Below are 18,367 nucleotides of genomic sequence, written 5' to 3'. Positions count from 1 at the left end.
TTAAGAACTGTGGATAACATTTTTGAAAGGCCTAATTACCAATTACATCTTGAACTCTATATTTTTTAACAATTTTATTAAATTATTTTAAAATTTTAAGACATATTCATATTTTTAATTTGTTTTCAAAAATACTTTCTGATAAATTTTTTTAAGATTTCACGGTAAGAAAGATGATGTGGGAAGTCGACTATGCTTACTAAAAGAATAATAATTATGAATTAGTAAAAATAATTTGTCTTAGACTTAATAACATAGCCATTAAAAGTCTCACATATGTGCATCATCATATTTTATATCTAAATACAACAAATTCTGTCTTAAACTTAATAACATAGCTAGTAAAATTGACTTGCCATATCTTTTTTTTTTTTTAAATCTAAAAATTTATTGCTGAAAAATATTTTAAAAATAAATTAAAAATATAAGTATTTATTTTAAAATTTTAAAATAATTGGATAAAATTACTAAAAATTTATAATTTAATTAGTAATTAGGCTTTTCTGAAAAGGGGCACATGAAAATAGTAATGGAATATTGATGTGATTTTCTGAAAACTAATAGTAAGGAATAGTAATGGAATATTGATGTGATTTTCTGAAAACTAATAGTAAGGAGTGGAAAAGTGAAATTTGCAAGTGTAAATTCACTTGTATCCAGCACTGAACGGAAGAACTAATCCTTAAGATCCAAGTTTTTTTGGAGATAGAATGATCAAATGAAAATGTAAGTTGAGCAGTTACTGTTTTGTAGATGTGGTAGCCTAGATTAGTCTTTACTAAACTAATATTAAAGTGGTGACATTCTCTTGCACGATATGATGATCACTAATACTATTCAATATATTTAACATAGTTCAATAATAATTTTAACCTATAATATCTTTATTTTTTAATATTTTGGTTGCGGCCCTGCCAAGTAATTATCTATCATTTTGTGCGCTCAGTTAGTTTTATTTAGAGTCGCCACTTTATATTTTAGTGAAAAATAAAGAAAAGCCAAGTTTTAAATCCATTTTAACATTATCATTTGAATAAAACAACTAGTCTAGTCTCGAATTTGAGGAGGATTCAGAGACTATATTTAAATTTTAGATAAATTATACAATTAATAAGAAATAAAATTGCTAAAATTATAACTTTACTGATATTTTATTGAAATTACATTTTCACAATAAAATGAAACAAAAGCTTTTGAGAAGTGATTTCTAGCCTAATTGTTTAAAATTCTAAAATAGCTACACATTCTAAAAAGGAAAAAAGAAGAAATAATCACGAAAATATCATCAATTATTAAAAAATACAATATTAAAAAATAACACGAAAGAAATTTTATCACACTTTAACAAAAGAGTTCGATTAGGAATAAACATATAGAAAATTGCTTAAATTAACCAAAAAGATAAAAGATATGAACCCCATTGATTTAATTTAAGCTTTAACATGGAAAATTGCATATTGAACCTAACTAATATGAGATGAACGTAATTAAGAGAAAATGAGATGAATTTGATATAGATAAACTAAATGCAAATGTAATAACATGATTAATCTGTATGGCATTTTAAAAATACATTAACCAAAAATGGATAAAAATGACATATTAAGCATACAATAAACATAAAATGAATTAATCAAATTAATTTAACATGAATATAAAAGAAATGATCACGTGGAACATAAAATAAAACATTTTTAACGAAAAGAATAAAATTGAAAAGATATGGACATATTAAAGCAATTTTATTAACTTATAATTAAAATAAAAGAAATATAAATATAAATTGAAAGAAAATTGAAAAACTTCATACGTCATTTGTTGACTTAATTACCTATTTAAACATGAACTTTGAATTTTTTCTTTATTTTGTCTCATTTTTATAAAATTTTAATTTTAGTTTCAAACTTTCACAATTGTTTCTATTTTAGCATTCCGGAGAAATTCAAATAAAATCCGGTTAATTGAGATGGGTGGCACCGAAAGCTATTTAATAATCAAGTTAAAAAAATTGCTAAGTTAACTTTGCTTACTTAGCAAACTCCCTTAGAAAAAAAACTGAGTCACTCATTCAAAGAAAAAAATATGAATGACTCACCACCATAAACATCACCTAAGAATTAAACATAAGAAATAAACCTAACTTAAGAGAACATTAACAATCATCAATTTACTTTTCTTATTCGTTGTCCCTATCCCTCTCACGACCACTACTAAAATATTGTGCCTCCGTCCCATCACTATCACAAAAAGTCCAAATATTGCAACTTACAGAAATGCCAAGAAGAAGAAGACAAAGGTAACAAAATCCACAATAAGAACCTAATAGTGAATTTCATTTATAAGAAACACTCTGATTTCAATCACCACTCTCTAATCCTAATCCTAATCTCCATCTTGAACCTGCCACTATCTCCGACAACGAGGACGAATTCGTTAAAGCTTTAACATGCCTTTCTGTCACAGTTAGATCTTGTCTCTTATTACTCACCACAGCAACTACCTACGATAAACTCTGATTATCTGGTTTAATTTTTATATTAAAAATAAGGCTAAAAATAAAGAGAGAGTGGTTAGATTCTTGTCTTTGGGCTTTTTCTTAATTTAATACATTTAATTTTTTTTTTTTTATCATTTTAGAGTAGAAATAATCAAAATTCCGAATTTAAAGTTGTTTTAGAAACAAATCCCTTCTAAAAGTAAAAAAAAAAAAAAAAAAAAAATTGGTCCTGTCACCAAACTTCTTTTTTTTTTTTTAACTGTTTCAGCTATTTTGCATGCATGCAGAGTAGCTTACTCTGTATTAAAAAAATTGAAAATAGAAATTGAAAATAAAATCTCACCGTTTCCTACACAATCAAATACGTATCAGTCATTTTTTTCTCAAAATTCATATCACTCACTTCTTCTCTCACTCTCTCTCTCTCTCTCTCTCTTTCTTTCTTTCTTTCGTTTTTTCTTCTTCATTTCTCTTCTCTGTTCTTTCACTTCTAATTTTCTCTATTTCTTTTTCAGTTATTTATTTTGTTTCTTTCTTTACTTCTTTCTTACTTTTTTCATTTCTTTATTTTTTTCTTTATTTATTTCTATTTTTTTTCTTGCTTTTACAGGTGAGTATTTTTCTGTGTTATTATTTCTTGATTGGTGTAGAATTTTTTTACATCTTTTTGTGTTGAAACTGAATTTTTTTTTTTACTTTAAAAAGATAACAATTTTATGTATATTTTTTTACCTTATATGACGATTTTTAATAACTGTTTATAATTTTTCTCACTTTTTAGTATGCTAATATACTCATAATATTTTTTTTTATTTTGTAGGTATTATTGAAGTTATACAAGAAATCGTCATACAAGGTAAGAAGTTGTATTTGTAATTTTTTAGATTAAATTTTAAAGTACTTTTATGATAAATTATGCAAATTTACATTAGCAAAACATATCTCTTTTAGGATTAGCTAAAATCATATTTGATTATAATATGAAATTTATGTAGAGTAAAAAAAGGATAAAAATAAATATCTAAGTTTCTGTAATTAGAAAAAAATAATGATTGTATATTTGATAATTAATGTTGGAATTGGATAAGCACTTTAATTTGTGTTAAGATATTAGTGTCTATTTGTTGCAATTAATTAATAATTAGTTTAGATTCTTTTAATAATGTATTTATTTGTTTGTTTAATTATGTTTTATGTTATTAATTATATTTATATTATTGATACAAAAAATTGTGATGGGGCTTACCCAAGTTCTTGTGATTATATGTACTAGTGAACAACAAAGAAAAATGTGAGAATTATTAAGCATGTTAAAAAATATTAAAATGAGTCCTGAGGACAATAATGATGACTTGCCTCTTTTGGTAAATTATATTATAAAAATTAATAATTGTATACAAGAGATTATTGAATAGCTACGAAGGTAGAAGAACTTATAAAAGACTTGTTAAAAAATTTATTAAAGAGTATGTGAATTGGGTAGTAAGGAAGACATCTAGTTATTCTATTGGCAAGCGAAATATATCACGATACCCTATATTGCCAAAAGTGAATTATGAGTCACCCGAGAAACATAAAGATATATTAGAAAAATCATATTCCTATCCATAGAATGGATTTGTAATTATTATCATGTTTATGTTAATAAAGTTTGTTATGTTTGAAACAATTTATATTTGAAGCATATTTGAAAGCGTAGTTATATTCATAAAAATTTACATGACAAAAAAGATGCCTACTATACCGTCGTTGCTTATTTATTGGGGTGGTGATATCATTTATACTCCAATGGGTGTGTGTTTTGTTAATGGATATTAAAAAATGGTGATGCTTGATGAAGAGCTAAATTTTACCGTATTGCTATACAACATAAAAATACCTTGCATCTCAATCGCAATGCGAAAATTACTAAAATTTTATTTAGAGCACCATCTTTTAACTATGGTGGGAATTTGATATTTACAACATGTCAAATTTGAAGGGAATATGATATTGCGATTATCCATCACACTGCTAATCAATTTTTGAGGTTGCAATTTGTGGAGTTATTTGTCGAATATAACGATGGTAGATCTATATAACAAGTAGTGCAACCAGCTGAACCTCCACACCATAATTTTAGTAAAATGGATGGTTATAGTCAGAGCGTAACTAAGCTGGAAATGATAACGAGGATGAGGACATAGATGACGACTCACATGATGATGAAAATTTTGAGACTGAATATAACACGAATAATGAGGAGGATAAGGATGATGATAGTTATGAAATGAAACAGTAGATGAAGACGATGAAAAAAACTACTATGATGAGAATGAAGAAGATGATGACAATATAGCAACCTTCTGACTGAGATTAAGCCTACTCATATTTTAAGGCAAAGAAGGATAAAGAAGAGACTTAAAAAGAAGATGAAAAGGAAGACTTGCCTCCTTAAAGAAAAAGAGCTACTTAAGTCTATCTTTTTTGAGGCAATTGTAAAAGATGAATTCTAATTTTTGAAAAAATAAAGGAATAAATGAAAGTGAGATTTTTGTTGATGAACTTTTGTGTTACACTTTATTTGGTTGGACCTACTTTAGAACTTCCTATATATCTCCTTTGTCTTTCTTTTTTTCTTTGTAACTCTTAATTTTTATCTAAGTCGCCCTTTCAGGTTTTCTTTTTTCTTTTCTTTTTTTAGGAGCATTAAGTCCATATAGTTCTTAAAATTACATTCATACAAAGTGTTTATTCAGTTAATGAAGTTTAGTTTGATTGCTAACTGTATTCCATTGAAATTTGTTAGCTTAATTGCTCCAACTGATAAAATCTTATTGATGATATATGCGCATGCCTAGTTTGCCTCAACTTCCCTCTTAGATCTTAAATTGGGACAAATTTCATTATATGCCTTAACCCATTACATCTCACCAATATAACTTTCCTTGATAATTCTGGCAGACCACCTTAACTTCAATAACAAGAACTACTTCCATTCCATATACTAAGGAATAAGGAGTGGCCCCCATTGGAGTACAAATTGGAGGCCAATACCCCCATAATGGAAAGGGTAACTGTTCATGGCAATCCATATGACCTCGGTAAGCTTTCTGGAGAATATTGTTTATAATCTTACTGGCTGCCTTCAACTACCCCATTAGTCAGTGGCCTATAAGATGAAGAGCTATGTTGCTGTATCGTGTATTCTTTCATCAAATAGACTACTTCTTTTTGAAAATATATGCTTAACATATATCTCACACTTGTGCCATTTTTGGACATACTTAGTATAGTCATCATGTAGAGTCAACCAATAATATCCCAAGTTCATAATTTTTTTAGCCAAAGCATTTTTATAGATATGTGGTCCCTCGGCTTCTTCATGCATCCATTCCATTGTTCTTTGTGCTTTATCCTTTGTTACATGTCAACGGTGTATATTATTCCATGAACTCTTGTACAGGACATCACCGTTCAATATGTAACTTTTGGCTAAGAGCCTGATGGTGTTCATATCTGAATTTGAGGCTCTCTCTTGATATTGGTCATTCATAAGAAGGTTTAAATTGTCTTAGAACCAGGGTTTACCATTAGCAAGCTGTGCACAAAAGGCTGGCTCTCATCGAATCTCTATGACCATTGGTCTGATTATTGTGTCATTGCTTATAAATATAATTGAAGCCAAAGTTACTGGAGCATCTACAAATTGGTTCTTTGCCCGTGGCAAGTAATGGAAAGAAAGCTTATCAAATTATTGAGTCAACATGTCTAATCGCTAGTGATATTGGACCAGTGTCTTTTCCTGAGTTTTCCATTTTCCTTATGTTCAAGACATTATTAGGAGTGAATCTCTAATGACCTCTAAATTTTAAATCTATATGCTCAGTGTTGCTTTTAATATGGAAATGCATGTTGTATATTCAGTAGCAATATTGATGGCTTCAAAGGTGAGCTTAAAAGGCCATTGGAATATGTTCACTCTTCAAGTGTTACTAACTCTACTGTAATTTTAGTTCCTTCTTATTAGTAGCTCCATCAAGATACATTTTCCAGACATGAACATCGATATGCAATGTTCTGATCTGAAAATTTAGGCTCATAAGGTTCTACATCTATTAGTTTTGCAGCCAGATGATTTGCTATGACACTTCCTTTGATGGTTTTTTGAGTGACATATTTGATATCATATTGTGCCATCATTGCCATACATCGAGTTATTCTGCCTATAAGAACTAGGCTTTCCACGAGGAATTTCAAAGTTTTCATAGATGAAAGCACATGAGTTTCATAAGTGCTTAAGTAATGTTGCAACTTATGATGAACCCACATTAAGGCTAGACAGACTTTCTCAATTTGGTTATAATTCAGCTCATAATTCAACATTTTTGCTTTCTTGGGTAGTAGATGGAATGTTCTTTTCTAGAACCCTACTGATGTTATGCGAGCATAGGTCCTAGAGCTACATGGGTAGTGGTGAGATACAACAATAATGGTTCTCCCAACGAGGAGGTTGAACAACTAGAGGCTTAAGGAAATATTTTTAGATTTTATCAAAGGCCTTGTGATAGTCTTTGTTATGTTCTCTCAGATTATCTTTCTTTAACAGCTTGAAAATTGGACTACAGATGTCAACCAATTGAGCTATGAAGCGACTTACATATTATAGCCTACTTAAAAACCCTAGAATTTCCTTTTCTGTTCTATGAGGAGGAATTTCCAAGATAGCCTTCGATTTTGCTAGGTCAATTTAATTCCCCTTTCACTCACCATGTACCTTAGAATCTTTTCATGGGGTGCTCAACTAAACCCTTAGCTGATTCAGTTTCAGATTATACTAATGAAGTCCTAGGAAAAATTCCTATAATGCACCTAAGTGCCTTTCTACTATCTTATATTTGACTACCATGCCATTAACATATTGATCGATTTATTTTTCTGTCTTTCAAGGACATTTGTTAAAGATTTTGAGTGTAAATTTAGTTTCTATTATTTTTATAATTTTTCCTAAAAGAGACAAACAACTTATAAGTGATAAGGTCCAACCAACCAAGCAACTAGTTTTAATCATTTTGATATATTAATTCAAGTCCAAATTTATTAGTAGGTTCTATACTTCATCTATTTACTTAACTCCTACTTCTCATAATTTCATAAATTAAATTAATCAATCAATTCAATGTCGAATATCAATAAGGAGCATATTTTCTATCGAAAATGACTAAAATTATAGAATAAAATGCTCATATATAATACATATTCTAAAATATTTGAGAAATAAGATTATGCTAATGCTTGATGCATATGGGCTCCGCTATAAATGAGTCCAGATGTTTAGATTATTTGAAACTTGGCTTGACTTAAATTCATTTGTTTAGGTTGTTCCAAAGAAAAGAAAGAAACTCAAAATTAAAAAGAAAATGCGATTAATTCAGCTAAATAAAATTTAACCTGATTAGGTTCATTAAGCTAATGGAATTCATAGGTATAGGAATAAGAATATTTATAACCTTGAGAGTACAACAAGGGTATATTACTTCGTTGGTACCAAACATTTGGATCTTATATCCAATTGGTATTTATATATTTTTTTTAAAAAATTTGGTACTATGAATTTTTTTATATTTTAATTCAGGGTACCTACAAATTTCTCAACCTATTTTTGTGACATGGCTGTCCAAACTAGATATTATCAATTGATTCACCACATCAACAATGCTAATTTACTAATAACTTATCATACTAAGTACATGGGGTTCAACTCTAAATTTGTAAAAATTGGAAAAATTATAAAGGTGAGTCTCACATGGTTAGTAAGATAAGTTATTAGTGACCTGACCTGCTCATGTTACAAATCCACATTAGCAAAAAAAAAAAAGGTAAAAAAATGGTAGGTACTCTGAATTGAAATAGAAACAAAATGAACTGGTACCAAAACGTAAAAAGAGAAATGGAAGTATTTGTATCAATAAGATGCTAGTTCTAAAGTTTAGTACCATCGAGGTAATTTATCCGAAACACAAGGTTGTGAGCTTGCAATTATGTTTACATAATTCTAAGGAAGGAATACACATGAATGGCTTGCTACTTTTTTTTATCTTTCTAATTTTAAAGATTATACTGTAATTTTGCTAACTAAATTCTTCTCAATCATTGATAACTTGTCAAAGAACTGGCAACAAGCTCTTGAATTCTTGTAACACATTTATAAGGTACCAGATGATGTTTTTCAATCACTCATTTTGATGGCTAAAGGGACCTTAAAAGTAGTAGATAATTGAATTATGAATGTGTTATGTACCTATTAGTCTTGTAGAGATGTGTTTATATAGGGCTTCATTGTCCCAATTGTAGTAGGACAATTAGTATAAGGAACTCGTGATCCTATATGAATTGATCTTGTCATATTGCTAGGATATTTATGTATTCTGATAAAATCTTTTTATTTGAGTTCAACTAGGTTAATTTTTTATTTCAGACATATAATCCTAGCAGGATATAGATGAAGTTAAATCTAGTTTACTCGGTGAGGTTTGCTTGATATATTATGCTCAGTTATGAAGCATTGCATTTGAAATTAATTTTAAGAAATATACTTTTGTTGCAAAAAGTAGTTTGTAGCTCTTAGAGAGTTATATTGTCGAATTTCAACACTATATGATGTTGGAAAATGGATCTAGATGTGGGATATGATGCAACTTTAACAATGAAAAAGCTATGAGTGAAGACAAAAGAAGTAATACTAAAGAGGAAAAGAAACAAAAGGTAAAATAATTTAACCGTTCAAAAGAAACAGCAAAGCTACTTAGGTAAATAAGTATTAGGAGTTTAAGAAATTGTCCACCCTGCCATTTTGCTTGCTGGACAGGAATTTCATGCAGATTGGTGGCCTGACACCTACCAAAGCCAGTATTGAGCTAGGCAAAGTCCATATGCCATCACCACAAATCAACCCAGAAGCTACAGCAGGGCCATATGCATCAGCCTTGGCCTTGTTAATCTTCCTCCACATGAACAATATCAAGCTCCCAACACACATGTCAATAGCAAAGTATCCTCCGAGATAGAAGGGTATTGCCATTGCCATAGGAATAGGGATATATTGAGCTCCTCTCTTTCCAACTATATCTCTAATGACATTAATAACTATAGCTGCTATGAAGAATACGTAACACAATGTAAGGCAGTGCTTTGGTAAGGCTGAGAAACCTTCCACACCAAGTATTGACATGTTACGATAAACAAGAGCATATGGAGCTGGGTATTCTGTTCCAGGAATGCCAAGATCATGGAATGCCTTGTAGAAGAGCCAGAAAACACAAGGAGAAATTACACAACCCATTGCAGTTCCAATAATCTGGCTCACAAACATTGACCTTGGTGAAGCCAATGTCATATAACCAGTCTTAAAATCTTGCATAAGATCAGATGCTGTGGACACAATATTCATCATCACCCCACATGCTGCTAAACCTGCAAGAACCCCACCATGAGCAGCTCCTGCCCATGCCCCAATTGTGAAGATTGCTAGCTTTCCGTAAGTGGATGCCAAGGACCAATCTGTGAGCCCACATCCATAAGCATTACAAAAAGCTAGTACTGGTGCTATGATATAAATGACTACAATATGATACCACTTGAGCTGATGGAAGATGTGAGGAACTGTGATTATTGAGATAATTGCAATAATGACGTAGCCAGTAATAGCAAACCATGTTGGGATTTGGTCTTTGAGAAATAATTCAGTACGTTTTTTATCATCATAAGACACAGTTGAAGAATTCATAGAAGGTGACTTATTGTTAACTGGGAGAACGGAGTCTTTAGTACTGAATTGTTGGTATAAACCAAGCAGGGTGCGGCTAAGGACTTTGAAGAAGTTGTAGGCACCATCACCAAGGATCATAGCTATAGCTATAAAAACCTGAAAGAATAATATATAATAAAGCACTATATTAGCCATATATCGATCTTTTCGAGTTATTCAGCCTGAAAGAATGTTACCTTGTAACCTTGTAGGCCATGGAGGCTGCTTGGGCTGAGGTCTGCAGAATACCAATGACCTTTTCTAGTATCGATGAGAGGCCACATAATACCCCATGATAGAATTGCTCCAGCTAGTAGAGAGATGTTAATTAGATATGGGCAAATCATTCCCACACCAACATATGTAGCAGAGAAATCAAAATAAAACCTGGATTTCAAATAGAAAATAACAATATTAATAATCAGAAGGCATATAGGAAAAACGTCCAAAATGTGAACCAACTTTAGATAGAAGCTTATAAAATCGTAAAATAATATTTAATAATCTTTAATTCACAAATCTAATCAAGTAAGCAAAGAAGAAATTTAAAGTACTTGTGTTGATAGGCTTGGAGACCAAATGTCGGAAAGTTGATAAATCCACAGTCATCTCCAGCAGTGAAGAACCATTGGAAGAAACCCCACAAGAAACTGAAAGAGAAAAACTTACCTAATTCTCTCACTTGTTTCCTGCAATATAAGTCCACATAATTAGACCAGATTACTGTCTCACTTTCGCTTATATATGACAGGAGAAAAACTTAACAAGAAAATGGGTCAATCCTCACTTTGCTAACTTGGCACCCTGAGGGGTGTGGAAGCTGTTGATAAGGTGAGCAGTAGCAGTTCCACTTGGGTATATCAATTTGAAGTCTACGATCATTATCTGAAACATATAACATTTCAATATCCTCAAAATCAAAGGATACATACATCTAAGTAGTATGACCATTTTGCTTACAATAGTCTTTTTTCTCATGCATGGGCTATGCTATCAAATTATTCTACAAAAATGACATCTTTGTAAAGAATTGAACTTTTCAAACTTATAAAGATATAGTAAAATGTATTAATTTAAGGAGTTTCAAAACTTGCAAGTGCACTCCTATTAAGTTCAGTATGCAAATTATAAGAGTTATTACTGAGAGCTAGGTATAGTTTGAAAGTACCTTTCTAAGAGGCACTACAGAAAAGAGGCCAAGAAAGCTAACAACAAAAAGAAAGCCAATCATCCATCCCAACGATGGGTTCTTTATGTTTCCTGCAGTATTGGCTTCTGTTGATTGTTTAGCAACCACTTCACTCATACCAAAGAGATAGCTTCCAAAACCACCTGAATATTTAAATGAAACATGAATAAGGAATTTTTTATTTGAACAAAAGGAATATTGGATATCAGTATGTTAATAAATAACCGTAAGAGAGAGAGATATATACATAACTTTATTCTAACCTTAAAAAGTAACAAGAATTTGTCTCATGAAGTTATTGATTCATACTAGAGAAGGCCACAGACAAGTTATTATTGACAATTAAATTTGTAACTGTAAACTAACTGCTCTCAAAATAATTAAATATATTTATAAATTTAGTCCGATAATAAATATATATTTTAATTTAAATTAAATTTTAAAATTCAAATATTTTTTCTGTTTATATAAAAAAATAATATAAATTAATAAAATTGAACGCAAAATTTATTTTAACTAAATTAGTCACGAAACTCTCAAATGTTAATCTTTTCTTGTCTTAGTTTTATTTTCTCTTAAGAAATATATTAAATATTTCATAAGATTTGTAAAGCACATGTGCACGTGGTTGCCTATACTTTGCTTCTTTCTAATACCATTTTATCTTTGTTTGCAATGCATCAGCAGGTCAACTCTATAATTAAGAAAACGCCAACTCTTTTAAGACTCTATTTATTTAAACTGTAATCTCGAATTTAAATCTTAGACCGAAGTAATTAATTTGGAGTTATTATTTTGAATCCCTTTTTTCAACATTAATAATAAAAAATAATATTTTCGCTGAAAATATTATTTATAACAATAAAATAACATAAATACAAAAATAGAATTATGCAAAATGTGAAAATAAAAGGAAAAAATTAATTGCATTCTAAATTCTCCAAAAGTCAACTCTTACATATGGTTGGCTTTGACTTGTAGTAGCAACTTTCTTGATTCGCGCATGCAGCATGTCCGGATGCCTAACTTTCCTCCTATATCTTTGGCTCTAACGTTTAAACTCTATAATTTTTTTAGAAGATTTTTTATTTAAATTTAATATATATATTACAGTTAATAGAAAAATAACATATATACAATATGTGTATTAATATTTTATGTTTTAATATTTAATAATTAATATATATATTATTATTTAAGATTAATAAATATTATCAATCATTAATAAATTTAATATATAAAAATATATCTTTTTTCATTTATGGGAATATGCATGCTTAAAGCCTATCCACATGAACTCATACTAATATAAGCAATTGTGTTGGGGATTCCACCTCACACCTATATTATTATGGGTTCATGTATGGATCTCATTTAAGAAAACAAATCACTCTTGTAAATATTAAAGTCAAGGTTTTAACTTTTTTTTTTTCTAAAAAGAAATGTCATGGCAATATGATATTATCAACATCCTTTACACAATTATTGTATTTAAATACTTAATTTCTATTTTTATTATTATTGTTACTTGGGTAGAGAGATACCTACAATAAATAGTTAATTAAATACAAACAATAATGATTATGAATTGATGACAACAATTCTATGTAGAATCAATATAATTTTGATGGTCATGCATTTTAAAAGTTATCAGAAAGGTTTTCAGTTTTGAGATTTATCTATCTAACTATTAGGTTTTTTTTTTTTTTTTGTCAATGTATAACTAAATTTTTAAGCTTCAAAATAGCTTAATTACACTCCTAAATTTTGAAAGACAGAATAATTACATATTTGAAGTTAATTTTATCTATTTCACTATATAATGACAAATATAATTATTTATAAGCGCTGAAAAAAATCACTTTAACTTTTTTAATTCACATTTTCTGAATGTGAGAAAATATTAGTAATCTTTAACAAATAAAAATCATAAAATGATAATTTTTCTTTATGTTGAAAAAGAAAAATTAATAATATCATCATTAATTAAAAAGAAATTAGCTCTAAAGATAAACTTATTTTTACTATTTTAACTTTAAAAGCATAATTAAACTACTTTAAAAAAATTAGGAGTTTAATTACACTTGAACTAAAACTTAAAGGGTTATATGTACTTTTTATCTTTTGATATAAACAACTAATAAAATTAATAAATAAAATCAGTACATACATCATCTTCTTAAATGTCAAATTTTTGCTAAGGTTGCTTATTCTTTGACAGGTCCTAAGTAGAGGCTTAATAACTCTCCTGATTTCTTCTGTTGGGTTTGTTTTGGCAGAAAGTTATTACTAATTCTTGCTAAGGTTGCTTGTTCTTTGACAGGTCCTAAGGAGAGGCTTAATAACTCTCTGATTTTATCTGTTCTGTTGTTTTGGCAGAAAGTTATTGCTAAGGAAAGTCTAATTGATTTCCAAAAAAAAAAAAAAAAAATCAAATTCAGAATAAATTCAGATATTTATGAAATAAAATATATGAGCTCAACAGTATTCAATTATGGGTGTGTGGCAGCTAACGTGAAGTCTTAGTCGCAGTGCCAAAAACATGTTGAATGTGAACAGAGGAAATACCTTAAATTCCAAACAATCCAAATTCATGGCTGCAATTCAGTAGCGGTGAAAGTGTGCGTTGAATGTGGATACCCGTGTCGTTTAGGTAAAGATAGTTATTAGGTTTCCAAGAAAGAGATGTGGATAAAGTTTCCAATGTTTCTACTTAAACTTGGCTTTGCATGTTTTGATAAGGATTGACATGTGACGCATTCACTTCCAAAGATGTGAATATTTTCTTATTAAAGAGACGACTAACAAAAGATAAACACCAAAAACATTTAAATATATATATATATATATATTTATATTTATATATATTTTCTTGAATTTTAAAGACTATTCAAAAAAGATAAATTAACATTTTAAAATAATAAGTTTGATAATAAGAATCTTTATTTAAAAAAATATCAAATTGGGTAATAAGGAAAAAAAATACTAAATATGCTCCAACTTTTGTTTCTAATTAAATTAAAATCTGTAGTTAAAAGAGATCAATAGAATGTCATCAGTCTCCCAAGAGCTAAATCAGCATTAGTGAATTGAGTTTGTGATATTGATATGGTGTGTGGATGTTATTTTTGGAGTTTAAATTGAAAATTAAGTAAAACATGGTGGGTCTTTTAGTGTCTTTTAGTGTCTAAAACTAGTTATTTTTACTCCCAAAATATATAAATAGAAATATAATCTTTATTTAGATTTAGATAAGTTATAGAAAATCGGAATTGATTATTTCATGTAAGAAAGTTAGAGAAAGACTGCCCAAAAAAACATATTCTTTTAGTTTAATTCTCTATTGAAATATGTCGAAATAAGATTTCGAGGCAGCAGCAATAATAATAATAGTAATAGTAATAATAATAATTATTATTATTATAGAATTAAAAGAATACTTGCACATCACAAGTCTGAAAAAACCTTTGAAGAAACACAAAGAAATTTCAACACCAGATTTGTAAAGGTAGGTTATATCAAACACAACAATTACGATATATTTGTTTTTCTCAAGTATTTTTAGAGAAAAAGAAACAGAAGAATCTGATAGCTAAGCTCACTATTTAAACATGCAAGCAAATGAAGGTAAATTGATATAACTTCAATTGAAACTCGAGTCCTGTCTAGAAGACTGAGATCTCTAAAGTTCGAACCAGAGTCAGAGAAGATCATATATATATATATATATAAGAAAGAGAGAAAGAGATAGTTATATACGTACCACTAAAGGCAATGCCAGAGGTAGCAACAACGCAGGTTTGAATCACAGTATTCTCTTGTCTGGTGAAAGGTTGTTTCAGAAGGCCAGATTTACTTAAAAACTTTGTCCAGGTTTTGACGAAGAAGAAACCCAGAAGCCCAGCAGAAACATTCAGCGATGGAATGATACCAGTAGTAAGATTTAGTTTCATTACAATGAAACTAAACAGTATACCCAACACAAAGCTCACTACAAATGCTCTTATTGTCAGCTGGTCCTTCCATGTTGGGACCTCTTTCGCTTCGAATATCATCTCAACAGAATCGTCTGCCCCAGATTGATCATCTCCTTTCGTCTTCATTATGTCTTTGTTACTGTTTCTTTCTTCGTAGTTTGGATCTTCTACAGGATCTTGATAAGAGGACCCATTTGTTCTGCTATCCATTCTCTTCAACTCTCTGCTGTCACTGCTCTCTGTGGTCATTTTTCAGGATCTTAGAATCGAAATGAGAATTAATAAAAGAGAGTGAGAGTTAATAAAGATGACACTTTCTTTGTTTCTCTCCTTTGTTTTAGGTCTTGTGTAGTGTTGAGTTATTGAACGTGTAAGAACAACATGGCAAGAGAGAGAGAGAGAGAGAAAGGGTAGACTATTGAGAGAAAAATGTGCTAATTAGAAGGCCCAAACAAGTAACCTTATTATATAGGATTTATAGGGAGGATATGGTTGTAAGTTCTTGAAGTGATAACCAATGGGTTGTCTGGTTTGTGCTGCTGTAGAATTTGAATGTGAAGGATATTCATTATTATTTATATTGTTCTGTGGGTCAGACTGCAAGTTGCAGGCCCAGAGTCTGAACAAAAGATAGTCAATTCGGTAGTAGAAAGTCAGCATTTTTGAGCCATTGGATCATCCACTTTATTTTATGTTTATACGTATTCACATGGAATTTCAATTTCTTCATTTTGTCTTTAAATATGTAATTGGAATATTTATGCAACTCACGTCTCTAGAGTTGTAAAAATGCAGTATAGCTTAGTCCCCACTCCATAAATGAAAGAAAGAAAGAAAGAAAGAGTTGCCCAGTTGACAGTAAGATGAGCTCATCATATTACACATAAATTACCACTTCTGTTTTAGGCAAAACACATAATTTGGCCTTAACTGTTAACATTTATTTCAATATGCTCGTCTACAAATAATTTATTTGATTGACCCCTCAAACTATTAATTAGGCTAATTTAAAAGATTTTTTTTGATAATCCTCTGGTGCGTGTTCAAATGCTCTTAATGATATTAAAAACCTAATAAAAAATATTAGAAAATGCCAACATGAAAAATAAAATATATGTGTGGAAAGTTAGTTTTGGGACTCTAAAATTAGAGTTCCTTTCAAATTGTAGCATCTTATTTTTTCTTTTCGTCTACCACCATCGAATCCTAGAAGAAAATAGAAGGTAGCAGTGCAGATGGGTCTAATGGAAACGATCTCCTTCCCGATGATGGCCATTTGAGAGCGATTGAAGATCACATTGTTTATTGCTCGTGTGGAGCTCGTGCAAAACTATTTGTTTCATGGGGTGAAACTAACCCAAATAGAAAATTCTAGAGGTGCTCCTTTAGGGTATATCATGGACTTTGAAACCTCTTATTGACTTTTTCTTCTATGTTTCTTGGACAGGATTAGACATGTTTTTTTTTTTTTTTCATCGAGCCATGGAGGAAATCGTAACATTAAGAAAATAAATTGGTCCTTTGAATGAAGCTGTGACTGAAGCAAAACCAAAAAGCCAAGTGTTGTAGGTTTAGTAGGAATTTTTAGAGGGATGTGTCTATTATTGTTATGGGATTATTTTTGTTTAAATTATTTTTTGTAGCTTTTGGTGTTTGGGTGTTATATCCATGGGTAGTATTTTAATCAATGTTTAGGACCATAACAACCTAGTATTTTCTATATTATATTTATAGTAAGTTAATTAAGAATGAACAAAGAATTATGGAATATAAGACTGATCAAAATGCATTGAAAGCAACACTGATTTATATTGAATAAAAATCACTAAATGTTAGAACAACATCCCAAATACTACAAAATAAAGGCAGTCTAGCTGCTTGAGTAATATAAAAATAATAAGTGCAAAGAAGTTATCTTTGGATGCAAATAAGTGCATAGAATTTATTACAATATCAATTGCTTTGGGTGTTCTTCCTATCTTTATTTTTTTTTGTGCCAATGTTCGTCTTTAATAAACCAATCTACACTTTGATATTGAAACTCTTCCACTCATCATGCCTTCCATAAGGACTTCCTCTTTGAAACATACCATTTTTCAAATTTGCTATCAATAACTCCCTCACCAATATCCCTAGAACTGTTGCATGGATTTGTTATAGTCATATTAGAAGGAAAAGTTCTACCCCTGGCACTACAACCCACATGTTCTTTGTTAATAGCTCCCTTATCAACTTTAGCATTTATCCCTGTATATAAAATCTCAATAAACACCCAAAATATGGCTAAAAATTCTTGAAACAGAAATTATAATGAGTGAATGAGCTTAACTTTTACTTTTCTCTTTCAACTTAATATGATTGCAGTATTCTTTCACAAAGGCATTTTCTACCTCAATTTCAGTTGGTTGTCCACCATTTGAAATTTCCTTGAACCTCTCCTCGTCCTTTTCTTAATCAGAACCTGTTAATAGAATTTAATTCAAAACCAAGCCACATATAAATCATAACAGAAATATCATAAATAGACACATATCTCAATTTTTTTCTCTCTATTAGAGCAACATCTTACATTATGTGAACTACTTTTGCATAATTTACAATGCATTATTCTTTCTTGTCTTCTTAACTTACCAATTTTTTTCATTTTATCCTTATCCTTCCTCCTTGCTCTCTTTGGCCTAATAGGCATCTTTCTAACTTGTGATGGAGCTATTAGTGTAGCTTCTAGCTTAGGCCAGACCTCTTTACCCCTTAAAGGCTACAATGAATGTGAGTATACTTTTAGGTAGGTCTCTTTGTGATACCAGTGTGCTACAAAATTTTTTGGATTCTTGTCTTGATTGTAAACAGCACAAACTGCATGTTGACATGGAATTCTAGTTAATTACCACTCCCTGCATGTATATGTTTTGTTGTCC

At 29.9% G+C, this 18,367-nt stretch overlaps 1 protein-coding gene across 1 annotated transcript; it reads right to left on the bottom strand.

The window, feature by feature from the left end:
- Positions 1 to 9,198: 9,198 nt before the first annotated feature.
- LOC8276916 (probable metal-nicotianamine transporter YSL7) lies at positions 9,199 to 15,968 on the bottom strand. Its single transcript, XM_002525837.3, has 6 exons — positions 15,236 to 15,968; positions 11,452 to 11,615; positions 11,071 to 11,168; positions 10,838 to 10,972; positions 10,481 to 10,670; positions 9,199 to 10,400 (listed from the first exon to the last, which is right to left on the bottom strand). Exons 1-6 carry the CDS (start codon positions 15,696 to 15,698, stop codon positions 9,297 to 9,299), a joined length of 2,154 nt encoding a protein of 717 aa, XP_002525883.1. The 5' UTR covers positions 15,699 to 15,968; the 3' UTR covers positions 9,199 to 9,296.
- Positions 15,969 to 18,367: the final 2,399 nt, after the last annotated feature.

The sequence above is a fragment of the Ricinus communis genome, chromosome 5 (genome assembly GCF_019578655.1).
Source record: "Ricinus communis isolate WT05 ecotype wild-type chromosome 5, ASM1957865v1, whole genome shotgun sequence".
NCBI classification, from domain to species: Eukaryota; Viridiplantae; Streptophyta; class Magnoliopsida; order Malpighiales; family Euphorbiaceae; genus Ricinus; species Ricinus communis.
This window is presented reverse-complemented; position numbering and strand designations above follow the sequence as displayed.